The sequence below is a fragment of the Tachypleus tridentatus genome, chromosome 8 (assembly GCF_004210375.1).
Source record: "Tachypleus tridentatus isolate NWPU-2018 chromosome 8, ASM421037v1, whole genome shotgun sequence".
Taxonomy (NCBI): Eukaryota; Metazoa; Arthropoda; class Merostomata; order Xiphosura; family Limulidae; genus Tachypleus; species Tachypleus tridentatus.
Window position 1 is genome coordinate 114,515,817 of NC_134832.1, and position 18,327 is coordinate 114,534,143.

At 29.9% G+C, this 18,327-nt stretch overlaps 1 protein-coding gene across 1 annotated transcript in view; it reads left to right on the top strand.

Annotated features, from left to right (window-relative positions):
- The window catches only part of LOC143223248 (uncharacterized), a 35,765-nt gene extending 21,339 nt beyond the window's left edge, over positions 1–14,426 (top strand). Inside the window, exons 5-11 of the mRNA XM_076450951.1 lie at positions 939–1,006; positions 4,264–4,430; positions 5,695–6,360; positions 7,720–7,902; positions 8,665–8,772; positions 9,925–10,041; positions 11,949–14,426. Of these exons, the coding sequence (XP_076307066.1) occupies positions 939–1,006; positions 4,264–4,430; positions 5,695–6,360; positions 7,720–7,902; positions 8,665–8,772; positions 9,925–10,041; positions 11,949–12,202 (1,563 nt within the window). The 3' untranslated portion in view covers positions 12,203–14,426. The remainder of the gene's footprint in view (positions 1–938; positions 1,007–4,263; positions 4,431–5,694; positions 6,361–7,719; positions 7,903–8,664; positions 8,773–9,924; positions 10,042–11,948) is intronic.
- The last annotated feature ends 3,901 nt before the right edge of the window (positions 14,427–18,327 follow it).

Here is an 18,327-nt window from a genome sequence, read left to right on the forward strand (position 1 = left end):
CTGATTTTAGCGTTGTAAATCCGGATACATACCGCTGTACTAGTGGTGGGCAGCACAATATATTACACTATGTAACATATAAATTTTGTTCCTGGATAGTATGTGTTATTTTTTAATTGCTTATGTTGTAAATGTACATCAGACTTTGCTTTTGTGACCTGGATAATTTTAGGTAAAAATGGGTAAATTTAGAAATTAACCTATTTTCTATGTAAAAATGGGCAAATTTGGACATTTTCATTTACATAAGGTCTGAGTAAAACAACATATGAATCAAGATTTACATGTATTTATACTAAAGCTGTACAAAAATGAACAAAAATGTTTAGAAGTGAGTAGTTTTTCGAGATTTGCAACCGTAATGTAAATCACTTTCACGTATCAGCCCCCAAATATAGTCTCCCATCATGTTTTCGTTATACGCTCCCAGATCACAAAAGCAAAGTTTGAAGACAAAATAGGTGTTTTTCATCTGCTTTAGGCATAAGCAATTGGAAAATAACACTTTCTGCCCAGGAACAAGAAAAAGTGAAAATTTTGTTGCATAATGTTATCATTCACAAATAGACACAGGAGAAGTTATCTTCTCGACCACTAGTCTCGCATATGTAAACTATATGAAACAGTTACTGTAATATACATGATAATAAAAATTGATGGAAACATTAAGATTAATACTGTACTCCAACTTTTAGAAATCTTTACTCGTCCAAATGACAGATATGTTTATATAAGAATAGTTACACGTTTACGTTTCACATTTAAATGGAATTTAATTTTATACCTTAGCGCGTTACTCTAAAAAAAACAAATTATCAAAAATTATAAAATGTAAAATGAACTTCAGACCTTTTTATTATTGTAAATCTGTGAATAATTTAATATTAATGTTTCATGACTTGTACAAACATTCAATGTTTTGTTTTTCGTGTTTCCAGATTGATCGACTTTTTGAACAAACTCCTTTAGCCGAAATATACAACAAGACTGTCATTATGAAATTTAGGTGAATCGTATTTTTTCATTATTACTAAAATGATTTAGTGTGAGATTTGAGGTATAATTGTAGTTTTGTTAACGGCTACATGTGTTACTGGCCGTGTGGATTCGATATTTTAAAATACACAAGTAATTATAGGTATTTTATCATTATGTCAAAGTCGGGCAAAACAAGTTATTAAATTGCTTAGATTTCAAAGTAAACTTGTGGCAATCCTGTACATTAATCATCGTCGACGTTAGCTGCCGATTACATGAGTAATCACTTAAATAACAACTAATTATTTCTAGATGACCACATAGGATGCCAACGTTGATTACTATTCACGAGAACTACATAAATGTTTTCCTATATTTTTCTTAATCACAAATGGGCTTATTTAATTACTTCTAGCATTCTTGCACTTGTTATTATTTGTAATTTATGGGTTGTTAACCATTTCTTAAAATGTTCCTTCCTTTCTCTCTCTCCCCCAACCCCTGACAAAAAAAGAAAAATGTTCATCTTGGCAGCTTTTGAACAGTCGTGTGACACCTCATCACAGCAGATAATCGTGGTTAAAGCACATGATTATGAATAGATAGAAACAGAAGAGGATGCCGTTTTTCGGATAATTTATATCTTTTGTGGTTTTCATGCAATGTATGTTTTGAATTAAGAGTCGGTTCGGTAAATCGTGTAAAGTACGTGAATAAACAGAGCGTTTATGAAGCCAAACGGTAATTAGTGTTTGTATGTAATTACATTGAGCTATCCTAAAGTAATTCACGGGAAGTAGTTCGAAGTAATGCGCGTGTTGGTAATTTAGTGTTAGTTTCGTGTGAACGTACAGAGCCATATTTCATGTGTAGCGCTAAATAACAAGCGTCTATTACGGTGTTAAACTTGCGGGAGACAGGAATCCATATTTGTACATGTTCATGACCGAAGTTTCCGGCATAGAACGGGTGTTTGTTCAGGTTGAATTATGAACTCTTGTAGTGGTTCATGCTGATCGCTGCCAACAGAAAACAAAAGGTAAACAGTATCAACTCAGTGAAAGAAGTGAAAAATGTAAAGATAGGTGCATGGTTTGTTGTTAATAGTAAAACTGAGTTATGATATTATAAACGATAATATTGTTGCCACTATCTACGTTAAATCTAATGTTAGTAGGTGTTTTGCAAGTTGAATATTGCATAAAGTTACTCTAAGATTATCTACGTTAGCTGACTTTTATTTTAAAGTAAGATGCTAGGAAGAAGGCAGATAGTCAACACCGTCCACCAATAACTCGCGGGATACCCTTTACAAATGAATTGTGGGATTGATTGGCACTTTATAAAACTGTTTGTTTGTTTGTTTTGGAATTTCGCACAAAGCTACTCGAGGGCTATCTGTGCTAGCCGTCCCTAATTTAGCAGTGTAACACTAGAGGGAAGGCAGCTAGTCATCACCACCCACCGCCAACTCTTGGGCTACTCTTTTACCAACGAATAGTGGGATTGACCTTAACATTATACACCCCCACGGCTGGGAGGGCGAGCATGTTTAGCGCGACGCGGGCGCGAACCCGCGCCCTCGGATTACGAGTCGCACGCCTTACGCGCTTGGCCATGCCAGGCCCTTTATCAAACTCCCAAGGCTGAAAAGACAAGTATGTTTTAAATTAAATTCGTCTTCAGGCTATTTGAAATCGTAGTAAGTAACATAATAAATTGGAGGATCATATTACGTATTACGATTCAAACAGCTTGAACACGAGTTTATTTAAAGTCAATTAAATGTATAAATGTATCACATTTATCACATTTGCCGACAAGATTGATACTCAGTTTTCTTTCTTAATACAAACATATTTTATACAAACAATAATACAATTTATAATAACAGTTTTTACAAATAATGATTTATATACAAAAGCTATACAAACTTACAAACTGGTCTGGAACTGAATATATTTTATCGAGTTTATATTGATACAGTTCACTTAACAGGTACTTTTTCACCATTGAAGTTATCTGATGTTATCCTAGAAGTGTTAATATCTGATGGTAATCCGTTGGAGTTGCTCGGTTTGTAATGTTCAAAATATTTAAATGTTTCTGATAAAGTATCTGTAGTTTCCCGATTAATAAGCGTTAATTACAGTTGTTGCTTCCGAGGTTTATAGTATACTAACTGTTGCAAACCAAAAATATAAAACTGTATTTCGGCGCTTCAGTTTATAAACGTTAAACATTTGCCCAATACACTAGTGCTTTTGTAAAACACGTTGTTGATTCTCACACTCTAGTATCTCCTACAAATTTTGGGAACAGACGAAATTTGGCAATACACGTTTAACTCTATAAATTACACGCATTTATCAATATATATTTAATAAAAACAATAATCGATATTAAAATAAATATATAATAGTAAATCGGTCACAGTCCCACAGATTGCAAGTCCAGCATCCTAACTACTAGGCTGAAAGGGCGAGCATGTTTGGTGCGACGGGGATTCAAACCCGCGACCCTCAGATTACGAGTCGAATACTTCAACCAACCTGGCATGCCGGGCCGCTTCCGTTTTAATATGTTATAAAATACACCAATTTTAATACGAGAAAGAAAGCTACTTGTATAAAATGCTAAAAATGTATTATAAATTCTTAAGTAGTAAACAAAAGATGTTTATTTTGTACTTGAATTGTTGCTTGTGTCTTGATTCAGAATCAGTTAGAAAATAAGTAATTTGTTAGTTTTCTTTAATGTCACAATAAATTATTTTTTGTAAGTCTGATATTTTATTTTTTTATTTGCATCGCACTGTTATGATTTTTATTGATGTTTTAAAATCTGAAAAGGAATTTCAAAAAGTAATTAGTTTCTTACATTCTCATTAAAAGTACGTTCGTTTTTAAAGAAACATTTTTGGTTTTAACCGTGAAACGTTAGCTGTTTACATTTATGAGAGTTAAACAAAGTTCTTGTTATTATTACTATTTAAGTTTAACATCCATAATTCTAGAAATTATGATTTTTATCTATTTTTGTGAAAATAAATACAACACATTATTGAAAAAAATTCTATAAAATATTTTAAACAAATTTGCCTTATAAAGCTTTTAACTGTAGAAACACTTAGTTTTTCTTTTTTTTTCAATTTATATTATATTTTATAAAATCATTTGTTTCTTATAATATCAAAGATTGCAAAGGGTTTAATTTAATAGAATTATTTGTTGATAATTTGTACTATGAACATAAGTAACAAAAAAATGTTCGTTTTTACACTAGGCCAGGAAGTGTTACTGTAAATTGTCGTGTGTTTTTCAATACTTTGATTCAAGACGGAATTGAAGATGTGGGACAGGCCTTTAGACAAGTACTTAAACGGAGTAACGGCTCTTTGCCTGGGAGGTTACTTAAAGTAGACATTGGATCTGTGATATTTAGACCAAGTGGTGAGTGGGCACACTTGAGTTACATTTACAGTTTTTATTGCATAAAAACTACTTTAGCAAGTAGATTTTGTGACTGAATCTGCTAAAATGAAATTAAAATTCGTGGAATGGGCAATCACGTGTTGATGCTTTCATTAGCAAAGGTAATCTATTTGCAACTTATATTATTACATAATATAAATATTAATTAATTCGTTCAATACTTTACAATAATTTTTATATTGTTACAGCAACAGTTCCAAAACTGTGGGTCACAAGGTATTTTTTACAGTGTTGGGTCACAAAATGTATCAGAGCAGGTCTCAAGATGAAATACAGTGGGATAAAAACATGTTTTTACTTTTAAATTATTTACAAGGTTACTACTAGACGTTATTAAAATATATTAAAACTGTAACTTCTGCAGTCGAGAATGGGTCACATAAAATTGTTTGGCTAGTTAGGTAGGTCACAAGTTAGGTAAGTGTTGGAACTCGTGATTGATACACATAGTGATGTTTTTGTTTTCCTATAGATAAAAAAGTTAAAAACAATGAATCATCATCTAAGTCCAATTCTAGATACAAACAAACACAACTGGATAAAAAGATAAAAATTACCAATAGCGTGGTAAATTTTGTTATCTAAGAAGGTGTGTTCATTCTTTTACATCACACTACAGTACACGTACAAAATAATGCCGTTAATTGTTTAATATTTCAGTTTAACTTACAATGCACATACTTCATTAAAGTATTAATTTAGTAATTGTTTGGATACAGTAACTTTAAATGTTAGATTTTGTGTATTTATTAAGAGTTGAAAATAACTGTATGTTTTTCTTTTTATTAATTACATAAAAGTGCAGAAGATTGAGGCATACAAGCTCATTAACATAATTCTTTAGTAATTGTTTATTTTCCAAATATATTTAGATTTGTAGTTCAGTCTTTTAAAGTGCTAATTAATATAATGCATTAACATATGCTTGTTAATTTAAAGCTATATCTTGTAAAACATTTTAAATTATAAAACAAGTAAATAGTTAATATCATATGTAACAGTAAGTTTATTATGAAGAAATGAAGATCTATTGATATTAAACCAAGTTTGTATTATTTTGTTGTTTCAAGAGAAGTTTCTACGTGTTAAGAGTAAATACCATTGACTTGTTGTTATTGTGTATAAAATATTCATTTTTTAATATTACTTTCCTGTATTGTGTATATACCATTGTTTTTTTTTCTGTAATTATTAACAAGATTATTGACTGTATTGTGTTTAGCAACATGGTCATCATGGAGTCAGTGGTCATCATGTCTTCACAATAGTCATTGTGATCCACGTGTTACACGTAGAAGATCACGACATTGCCAAAGTGCTTTTGAAAAGGAGATGGTACTTAGTAACAAAGCTTGCAAATGGCAGGGAGGGTTTTCACTAGAAGAACATGAGTGTGTGTGTAATGCATCTGATGTCTCAACAGAGTGGTTACCAGAAACCATTAATGCCAACACATTATATTCCACAACCAGTCCAAACTCTGCAACAACTACTGAAACTACTACAATTAATCAGTCTTCTACAAGTTCTCAAACTATAACAAAATTTCAAACTCCTACAACTATTTGGTCTTATATAAAGTTTTGGATTACTTCAACTATACAACCTCCTTCTAGCATTCAGACTTCCGCAATTATGCAACAACCTACTAGCACTCAGTCTTCCACAACTAAAAGATCACCTACAAGCACTCAGTCTTTCATAACTACACGACTTCTAACAACCACTCAGTTTTCAACAACTCCTCAAACTGTCACAGCTATTCATATTAGTACAGCTACAGAAACTGTACCAGTTCATTCTGTTAGTACAACCAAAGGAACTACCAGATTGAATCCCCTTCCTTCAACACCAAATAAGTCAAGCGATAAGTTCACAGTCAATAGCCGTAAGTACATGTCCATATATCTCCTAAAATTTTTAAATTAAAGATCAGTAAATACATGTAATTTTGGAGCTTTATTTTTCTTAATGATTTGAATTTTGCATTACTGAAGCTGTCTCTTGAGTAATTTAAAATGGTTAAGGTGATTAATAAATTCTCTAACCATGTAGAAGTTAAAAATATAACTTTAAACCATTTAACCAGTTAATTCTTTAAACAAATCATGGTTAAAAATATTATTTTCAACCATTCAAACAGTTTGTGAATTTTAAGCAAATTATTTATGCAAAATAAAGATGAAATTTTAAAGAAACTTTCCAGTTCAGCTGTTTAAAACAAAGTCTTGTGTGAAAACTGTACTCAGCTTTGAAAAAAATTAATTCTCTAAAACATTTAAACATTATAGAGACTAAATATATGAAAGTGGAAAGTTAAGAGTTGTTTATGTTATTAAGTATAAAATTAAAAATTACAATAATAAGTAGATCTTTTGTTTTACTTGAATGTTTTAACATATGAAGTATTATGTTGGTTACATTTTATGGTTTCAAATAACTAAAGATTTAATTTGAATTTAGAAGTTAATTAAATATTAATATGTATCAAATTTATGATACTTGCCAACAAGACTGATAAACACAATTTTATTTTATAACACAAATAATACTCAAACAACAATACAATTTATAATAGTTATTATAAATATTGGTTTATATACAAAAGTTTTACAAACTATACTGAGTCTTCTATCTAGTCTAGAACTGAATATTTCATCAATGATTCAGGTTCATGATGATCAAAATAATTCTAATTTTGATATCATTACATCTCGCTTAAGCTAACTAGCTTAGTTGGTCTCATTTTGCTGACTTCTTACCAAGGAAGGTATTTAATGTCTCCGTAGAAACACTAACATCTGAAGTTAATTTACCGAAGTTGAGTGATTTGTGATGTTTGAAATCTAAAAATTTTCCTCATCAAATACTGTAGTGTTCTAATTAATAAAGTGTTAGTCACAATTATAGTTTCCAAGGTTTATAGTATACTGACTAAAGCTGATCAATAATAATAATAATAACTGTCTCTTGTCACTTTGGTTTTATATACCAAACACATGAGATTATCGAATGTTCAGCAATGTTTAAAAACATCTAAACCACATATTGTTGATTCTTGCTCTCAAGAATCTTCTACAAATTTAGAGAACAGGCAGGACTTGTGCAATACATGTCCATCACTATATGTCACATGCATCAAACTAAAACACACATGTATTAAAATAAACATATAAAGATAAATCTATAACATAACTGAGATAGTTAAGTAAGATATTAATTTTATCTCATTGGTTATCATTCCTAGAGCGACCATGTCATAAATGTGTTGCTGGTGAAATTTGTCTTCTAAGGCCAGGAGAAATAGTTCCTTACTGTATACCTGTAAGAGAAACTGGAAGTTCCAGGGATTGTGGGGGATGGTGTGATGGTTCATTTGAAATGTGCAAAAAACTTGATAATATTACCTATCAATGCATTGATCAAACAGGTGATAATAAAAATTAAGTATTTATACCCTTTGAAATTAATTCACTGTATGGATTTTTTTAAACAACAAAATGTCCTTATCAAAACTTTTCATATTATTTTAAATTCATTCAATGCGAAGATCATTGTAGCAACAGAAACACACAAACACACAGTGTGAACATTGTAAAAACATCGTTGATTTTTATTGTTGTGTAGCCTCCTTTGGATTATTAGGTAAAAATATAATGGAATATTGTAACAAAAATGTTTTATTTCTTCACCAACATCAAGTTCAGTGGTTATTGTAACTAAATCTTATTGATACACCTAAGTTCACAGTAAATGATAATGTATTAGCTTCACTTGCTCAATAATTTTGTCATACGTATTGTTTCTCATGATTCTATTTCTCTGTGGAAACACAAGCTCAATACTTACAGAACTGAGCTAACTTACCATAGCTGACAGTAGCAGACAAACCAATTAACAAACTTGCTATTTCAAAAACCAGTCATTATATGGTCTAGGTAATCTAAATTTTATTATTCAAATAATTTTCTAAACTTCTAAGAAGATTCTATAGATGTATTTACAGATATGTATCAAATGTTAAATGGAAGAAAATAATTAAGCTGTGAACATGCTTTTGAAACATATTTAGAATTAGTTTTCCTATATGTCTTGTTAACAGTTTCCTAAATTTCTAAATGTAAGTAAAATTTTTGACACATTGGTGGTACTAATTGTGACGACTGAAAATGTGTTTTTGTATATCCTTTAGAATGTTTATCAAATGAATGGAAATGTGGTAATGGTTTATGCATTCCTAAAGAAAGAAGATGTGATGGACATTTCAACTGTTATGATGACACAGATGAGCTGGATTGTGGTAACTAACAAAGTTTTGCCTATGAGAATCATCAATCATAATGATAAACAGACTGTTTAACTGAACCATAGTGTAGAGTAACAGGAAAAATGTGAAAAATACTGTTTTATCAGAAATGAATTCTCTACATATTAGAGACTGACCTAACGTTTGTCATTGTTAAGATAGAAACATAACCTCATCATAGGGATATTTGTTCTACTTCTCCTATTTCTCTAAACTATATTTCACTGTCAGCTCTAACCTGTAAAATGTATTTTGTTAGCATATAGCCTCTCAGGAGTGATGAGGCAAGTACTACAACCCCCATCTCATAGTATACTCTAATCTCACAATTCATAAATTACTTTTGCAAAATCAAGCTTGAGCAACAGACAGGCAGAAAAGTGCAGTTGGTCATCGGAATATTCCTTTGCAAGCCAATCAAAAATTAACATCATTCATAAAATGTGCTTGTGGCATATTCATAGAATAAATATGGGTAAAAATCAGTTAGATTAACAACTTCTAATGTATTGAAAAGTCTGTGTGTTTTGGTAACACTCCATTATAACTATGGGTTTTATGTCATGTTGCTTAGCAACAAAAGTACCACCTAATATCATTGTTAGTCTGTATACTGAAAGTATAAAATGAAATGTGTAGACAACAAAAATGGAAGAGTATTTGTTAATTTCTTAACTTGGGTTTTGTTTATTAAGGAGGTTTGTTTTTATTATTATCATTGGTGAACTAGCATTCAGAAACAATTTAACCTTAAAATTGAATTACTTGTCTTACTTTCATGATAAATTGTATACAATTAGCTGTAGGCTAGGTGATTCCAACACTTACTACACATAAGGTTTTTTGCCCCTTCACCCCAACTTCCTTGTACCCCTGTCACTGAAATTGTAATGAGCAGATAGTAATCAAAGTTCTGTATCCATATAAATGCATTTTAGCTTTTATGTCTCCTCCTATTTTTAATAAATCAAGTAAAACATGACACACACTTGCCTCTACCTAAGTTAGGTGGTGAGGTAGTTGGTTAACAGTATAATTGTATACCATCTTTCAGAGTGGTGTAATACAATCTTATTGTTATTTTTTTATGTTAATACAACATTTGATACAAACAGATTTTCACTGTAATACATTTTCTTCACAAAGTATGCTCTAAACAAGAATTTCACTGTGGAAACTGGACTTCCTGCATAAAACTCTTACAAAGATGTGATGGTAACTTTGATTGTTGGGATGGAACTGATGAAGTTAACTGCTTTTCAGGTATGGAAGAAAGAACTATTTGAAAGAAAATGTGTAAACTCTGATGTATATATACATTAGAACTCAATGAGGGCATTTTTTTATAGTTTTTTTTCATTTGACATTTACACTGTTTTATAACCAACTGCTACATTTATTACCATTTCAAATACCAAAATCAGGGAGCACGATTGTTTGTGTACATAACATGAATTTGCATTCATAATTATTTTCAAGTATAGTAAAGTTATAACCATGTTATTTATGTCACCATTATTGGGCTGAGAATGTAAAATGTGTTTTTTAATTATCTGTTTACAATAGTGGCTCGGCATGGCCAAGTGGGTTAAGGCATTCAACTCATAATTTGAGAGCCATGGGTTCGAATCCCCGTCACACCAAATATGCTTGCCCTTTCAGCTGTGGGGGCATTATAATGTGATGGCCAATCTTACTGTTCATTGGTAAAAGAGTAGCCCAAGAGTTGGCAGTGGGTGGTGATTACTAGCTGCCTTCCCTCTTGTCTTACACTTCTAAATTAGGGTCAGCTAGTACAGATAGCCCTCGAGTAGTTTTGTGCAAATTTCAAACAAACAAACTGTTTACAATATTCGAATATCAAGTGGAGTTTGTGAAAATAAAAAGCATCTTTAGCCATGGACTTGAGTTATATTTTCAGTGTCGTAAAGCCACATCTATTTATTTTAAAAAAAGTATTTATTATGTATATTATGCTCTGTAACTAAGTATTCTGCAGTTTTAACCAATATGTATTTTCTGAGAAGATCATATACAGTATTGATAATGAGTGTATTAAGAATACTTTTAGACATAAAAATACAAAATTTAACAAGACCAAAATGAAGGTTTAGGGGGCAATCACATAATGAATAAAAAATTATGTTATCTTAATTTTTAAGGTATTTTTATGTACATGTAAAATACATGAGTATCCAAAACAACTTTTTAAGCAACTAGCACAAAGTTGTTTATTATATATTATTATTCAGCTAATACCAAATATATATAATACTCTCCACATTATAATTTTGTGTTTTTCTTTTTTCTGTTCTCAGTTTTTTGGTTTTCACAATTTCTTGTAACATGAAGTTCATTTGATGATAGAAAGATTTGCATTAAATCTGACTATATTTCAGAATAAATTAAAATTCTTCTTTCAGGGACTATGAATCCACTATTGTGTGTTTTATGATAAAATTACTTGTATGTTACTAGCTGCTCAGTTGTGTTAAACTACAGAGCTTATATGACTCGTGTAATGTGAAACTAACTTTGTTGATTGGTGATAATCAAATTTGTTTTGTTGTAAAGTTAAATATGAAAATAATCTTACTTAACAATATATGTATTGAAGAACAGTTCTCGTGTCATATCTTATGGCAAAAAAGTTTGTAACAGATTAAACTCGTATACATAAACATCTTCTGTTTTTTTATTTATTTATTTCTTAGACATTCTGACAAAAAGACATGTACACATGTCAGTTTTGATCTTGTATTGTATCTGTACTGGTTGCCTATTACATGAATATCTTTCAATAGAAAGATGTTTTTATTAATGAGTGAAATTAAGATTAGCCTTATAACATGATGTTTTGAAAGTGGTACACTAACCCTGATTGAATAACATTTTAAGAATTTGGTTTTTGACACAAAATATAAAAAAACATTACATTTTTCTTACCATCTCATTCAGTGTAATTGTACTTAAATAGACAAGTAAATAAATAAATAATTTATTTTGTCTACTGTGGCAACATGTAGCCACCAGGTTAGTTTTCCATTTTCATGTTTAACAACATGTTAAATTGAAAGTGTGTTTATCAAAGTGAGCTTGTTTTTTTTTTTTTTTAAGTTTCTTTAAATGGCTAGTTACATAGTGCATGTACTCATTCTTATATTTTGTAGCATGTTCTAGTACTGAATTCACCTGTATGAATGGTCAGTGTGTCCCAGCCAATCAAGTTTGTGACGGTTATAGGGACTGTGATGACAAGAGTGATGAACCTAACGGGTGTAACTCGCAATGTACAGAGTACGAACACCAATGTACAAATGGTCGATGTGTAGCACGTACACGTTTGTGTGATGGAATAGATAACTGTGGAGATAATAGTGATGAATATAACTGTGGCAAGGTCTTTCCACATCTTCAATCTTAATATCAGGAATATGAGAGCCAATTATAAGGTTCCAGGGTAAAAAAAAAAAAAAACAGCATAGAAACTCTTGTGTGTACATAGTTGGTGTATTACAAGACTGTCTGTGTATGTGGATAATTTATTCAAAGTATTGAGTATGAATAGAAGGAAGAAAGGTAAATCTTCATGTATTTTTACAGTATTAGTCACAATTACTTGTGAAAAACAACATAACCATGAAAAGCTTATATAAAGTGATGTATTTCTGTTTCTTTTATATCAGAAGTCAGTTTGAACGTATTGTGTCATTTAAGTTAAAAACTTTCATGTGAGATTATCCATTTATTTTCTATAAAATTATTTTTATAGGATATATAATATTAACATTGGAGAATTGTTTGTATATTAAATGCTTAGCTGGAAACCTCCAAATGCCATTATAAAGTCAAATGAGGAAAAGTAACCATGAAAGAAATAAAGCTTATGAAATGTGTTTTGAAATATTAAAATATCTCAACTTGTTTAAACAATTTATGTTCTAAAGTTAATTAACCTCACTGTTGTATATACAAGGTGAGAACATACAATTAGTAAAAAAAAGTTTGTCTGGTTTTATGGTGTTAGATTAGATTATTTATTCTTTCTCCATTTAGGTTGTCCCCTGGTGGGACAGTGGTAAGTCTTTAAAATTACAATTCTAAAATCGGGGGTTTAATTCCCCTCGGTGGATACAGAAGAATAATGTAATGTGATTTCCTATAAGAAAAAAACATTTCGATTTTTAGTGAACAAGTGCTAGTTTCTTGAAGAAGAAAACTGTTTAAACTATTTTACACTCTTATTGTTTCCACTTGTGTTCTGTAATCTTGAAGAGAATTGTTTAAACTATTTTAGTCTTATTGTTTCTACTTCTTTAATTGGATTTTGGTGTTTGGGTTTTTAAGTATATTTTACAAGATTTTTTGTTTTGTAATTTGTGTCTTTATACTTACAAGATTTTATTGTGGTGGTGATGCAATCATAAATCAGTTCTTAGTCATGAGTGATATAATATTTTGTATGTGATGCTACATTCCAGAGCTAAGCCTTTACTTGTGTAAAAGTGTTATCCAGCATTTCATTTTATATGATATTTTCAAATATGCACTTATGTCATATGGTTCACAATGAATGAGGTATACCTTTGTGTTGTGGGGTCAACTACTATAGAACAGAGTTAGTAAGTTAAACTTTGATGTATGTCTTTGAGTCCAGTATCAGTATCATGATAAAATTTTTAAACTGTAAATTAAAATTAGCTTGTATCATCATCTTTACATTAAAAATTCAATGCTCAAGAAAGGTGTGTGTACATATATATCTGTACTTTTCTTGACCACTAAATTTTACATAATTCATAACTTTTTTGTCCTACTTGTATATTTGTTGTGAATTTAAATTATTTTAAAAATCATTTTTGTTTACTTATCATTTAAATTAAACAACATCAACTTATATGAAAATATAAAGACTGAAAGTGTAAAAAGAAATGTTTTAAGAAACACAACAAAGTTTTATAATTTGTTGAAAATCCTTTGCGTATTTTGAATTGATACTTTGGTAAGAAAATTAGCTTAAATATTTTTAAACATAGATGAAGGTAAGTTGAGTTCTCCTGAAGTAATATTATATATGAAATTGTGAAAAGAAAGCTAATCTTAATTTTCACTAACTTTGATATAATAATAGTTATCGGTACACACATATGTATACTTTCTAATTTAATCAGCTGTTCTATGTGTAATAGTGTGTGATAAATTACAATAAAAATTGTAAATAAATGACAATTTTTCTTCATCTCAAAAGTAAGAAAAACATTAAAATTTCTATTTCTGTATATTTTTATGAGAGTGCATGTGTGCATCTTTTCAAGTGGAATAGTTTTTAAAAACTTAAAGTAGTTTTTTCACACTGTATTCACTCTTGTATTAGAAGATAAAAATCAAAATGCAGATTTGTATTTTTACTTAGCTAATTTTAAAAGTGTATAGTGAAGCATGTATATATACACTGTGTATTAGCTACTTCAGAATGTTATTTTAAAACTTACTTTTCTGAAAACAATAATATATATTGATTACATCATTTTGGACTATCTGACCAATGTGTGATGTAAAAGCCATTTAATAGTGTATTATCAATTATAGTAGATGCATTGGTGTTTTTTGCTGTTACAGTGTCAAATAAAATATTTTCACATTAGAAAGTGTTCACTGGTACTGTATTTTAACATTTAATAATAATCATTTTATCAAAAACTTAGTTTTTAGTATAGTTGAATCTCTGCCAGCTTCAACTAATTAAGGTAGAACTTAATAGTGGCAAAGAAGCAAAGGTTAACCATAATTTGAAATATCTGTTACCTTGATATTAAACCAAATGTGATATCACTGCTCAAACAAACATCAACTTTGAACAGTATATCAGTGTTTCATCCATATATTTTTAAGAATTGTAATGTACTTGTTTCAACAAACAAACAAGCAAAACTAATAATATTGGTGTAATGAGTGATTCCTTAATATAGTGTTGTTGGGAGTTATCTGAAGCTAGAGTGAGTTATACTCTGGAATATGTTTTAAATATATTTTATTGGGTATATATTTGTTTAAACCGTTATAATAGTGTTAGTACAAAGCATGGAAAAACTGCAAAATGGATGTAAAGGGTATGACACTATACATGTTTAACTTAAAATAAAAAACTATTAATACGAATGAACCATTTTAATCTGATTGATTGGCAATAAATTTAATCCTTCCTACAAGACATTTAAGGTTAGAAATGATTTGGCTTTTACTGTTACATGAAAACTTTCTCTATGCATAATTGTTTATTAAATATAAAATGTATAATGGCCAAACTGTTTTTATGGGTTTAAACATTAATTGAAACAAAACTATCTTGATAGAAATGAAAACAAGTTAAAATATCTACGGGAGGTCGGTGGGCCATCTGTCGTTTATTCAGAACAGCTTGCATACATAAATATATTTTAAATTAAAAGAAATAAACAAACTTGAGTGTTAAGGTAGGCTTAAGATTAAGAACAGGATATAATTATATTAAGTTTTTAAACTTGAACATTAATTTAAAATAAACCTCGTAGAAAACTGATACTCAGCATCACTATATATATTATTCTTAGAAATGCAGTAATATTCATGCATGAAAGTTTGAAATTTCAATTTTTCACGACTCGCGTAAAAATGCAAAACGGAAATTATAAATAATGGAAGATGGCTGAAAAAGCAGACCAATAAGTAAATTAATAAGGAAAACAAATTAATTTCCGTTAGTTACAAAGGAGGTGCATAACCCATTTAATAGTGATTTAAGTAATTTTTATACGTAATGACTTGGTTATTTTGAGCATCAAAAGGAAAGAATTTCAATATGCATCCAGTTGGGTAGAGCACATATAATACATTGTCCAGCTTCTAGCTTAACAAGAAAAATCTCAATAGCTTTAATACATTTCTAAATTATATACACTTTATATTTAATAGTTCGTTATTTTAGTCGAGTTGTCTCCAGTGGTAAGTCTGAAGGCTCGCACCGTTGAAAATGGGGTTTCGATCCCACATGATGGGCAGAGTACAAATAGCTCAGCGTGTAGCTGGAAGAATATTCAAATACTACTATTCAGCCAGAAAACAGTAGCCCAACATTTGGCGGTGGGTGCCACCGAATGCTTTTTTTATTTATCAGCTCAAAATAATGCTGTTCGCAGATAGATATTGAGTAGCGTTGGTAGAATACCTGAAAAGAAACAAAAACAATAAAAATAGCTTTAATTCATTACTAAATTATATGAAAAAAATATTTGAGAAGTATATCCACAAACTTACCACCATTGAACACTCTACATTATTTCAAATGTAGACTGTTATATGTTATAAATATGAAGGTCAATCACACTATTAAGGCTTTTAACGTGAGTAATCATATTTGTATTAAGTAATTTATGTGGACTGTCACCACATTTTTTAGTTGCTATTTTTTAATTAATGCACAAGATTTCGCCTCAGTTATATGCAACATTTTGAAACTATATCTTTGCTATACATTCCTCGACTTTGATGGTATTTTTATGTTATAGAAACATTACACACGAAGTTTGAACAAGATATTTATTACATTCGCTTAATCAATACAATTTTATAAAAGTTGCCTTAAAAGTAGACAGAAGTAACTGCCCTCCCCGCTAGTACAGCAATATGTCTACGGATTTACAACGCTAAAAGCAGCGGTTCGATTCCCCTCGGTGGGCTTAGCAAATAGTCCGATGTGGCTTTGCTATAAGGAAACACATGAAACTAAAAACTACTGTTTATCGAAAACCAACCAAAATAAACAAATACTTTAACTTTATATCCTGTGACACTGTATCCGTTAAAAACATTATCCTTAAAACCTTAGCATTCAGAATAAGATTATAAATCGGAATTATTGTTTGTAAAGTAGTACAATAAAAAAAATTGAAATGCTTCAATTAATGTTTTATGACTTAAGTCTTTAAATTGTCTTAAACAATTTAATTAATATTTATAATCCAGATATTGTGCTTACTATTATCCTGTCCTTTTAGTTTATCCACAAAATCAGTAAGTATCAGTTCTCCGCAGGGACATACGGACTTAGAATGCTAAAATCAGTAGTTTTATTCCTGTTGCTGGACGCAACAGCCCACCAAAAAAGGCTTTAAAAAAACATACACATTAGTTGTTGTTTTTTAAATGCGGCTTGTTTAACATAGTTTTAAAGAGTATTAGAAAGCTAAATTTTATATGAGAGTTATGCAATTTAGGTATAATAACAGATAATTACGAATCATATAAGAATATGTTTTAAATTCACACTTGGAGACTTCTAGGATTGCATTAAGAACGTTTTAACATTATTCAATAACTGAAAGTAACTTCTAGAATTAATTTCACTGATATCTATTTATGTGTAAAATCGGTTACACGTAAATATACAATTACGACCTGCTTTATCGATTGGTACCTTCACGAAATGATTTTAGGTAAGAACTAATGGAAATGTATACAAGTGTGTTAAAAACTATTTTATTAAAATATAATTAAGAACAAAAATATCATTCTAGCGTAAACGTAGGGATTATCCAGTAGTGTAATAACCTAGCTTTTCCAGAAAGCTATTTTAAGTTCTTGCATGTTATAGTTTGTTAACATTCTATATTCTTTACTTTTCTTCAATATTTTACATAAAATAAAGTTTTATTATTTTCAGTTAACAATATCTTTATTTATGTCATTTAAAGGTTATCTAAATTCTCAGATTATATATATTTTTTCTAAACTTTTATAATAATAAAATAAATGACCCATTGAAGTCTCTCACGGTTAAGTGTCAGTTGCAAATATTTTTAACAGATATATATTTGGATGGAAGTATGTATTGCACTAGGAATTTCTAAATCATCAAATACTTTACGTACAACTTTAAAAACGATTCTTAACTCAGTTATTTATATTCAAATTAAATGTAATTACATTTACTAATAATAATTTAGTGTGACTCTACTGAAAATAAAAGTTATGAAGGTAGCCAAGGCTCGTATTTTATAAATTTAACATAGCCATGCGACTGCCGTTTCAAATAATAGAATATAAACAGGATCTGGTTCATTCGAGTTGTATTAGTTAGTTGTTGGGAAAAAGGTGTGATAATATTACCAAGAACTCTAGCTGGGAGTACTTTAATAAAGTTTTTTAAATATAATACTGTAATTCTAACTTTAACATCTGTCATATATGAGTTTGTTAAAGTTTGACTAACTTTGATAAGGTAAAAGGGCTACACTATGGACAACATGTATTACTTACCATCCGGAGTGGTACATTTTGATAACGTGGTGAGTTTATTTCTTTTTAGCTAGCAACCTTTCCACAACTAGTTAAAGATGCTGGAATGTGGCGTGGATATGAAACGTTTTACGCTTGAGCACCTATTTCTCTTTTCTTTTTTTAGATAATAGATGAAGTATATGCAATTGAGTTGAAATCTGACAAACTGAGTAACCTTACTGCTATAGGGGCTCTAAAGTGATATACAAGCTTAAAATACACTACATGGCCAGA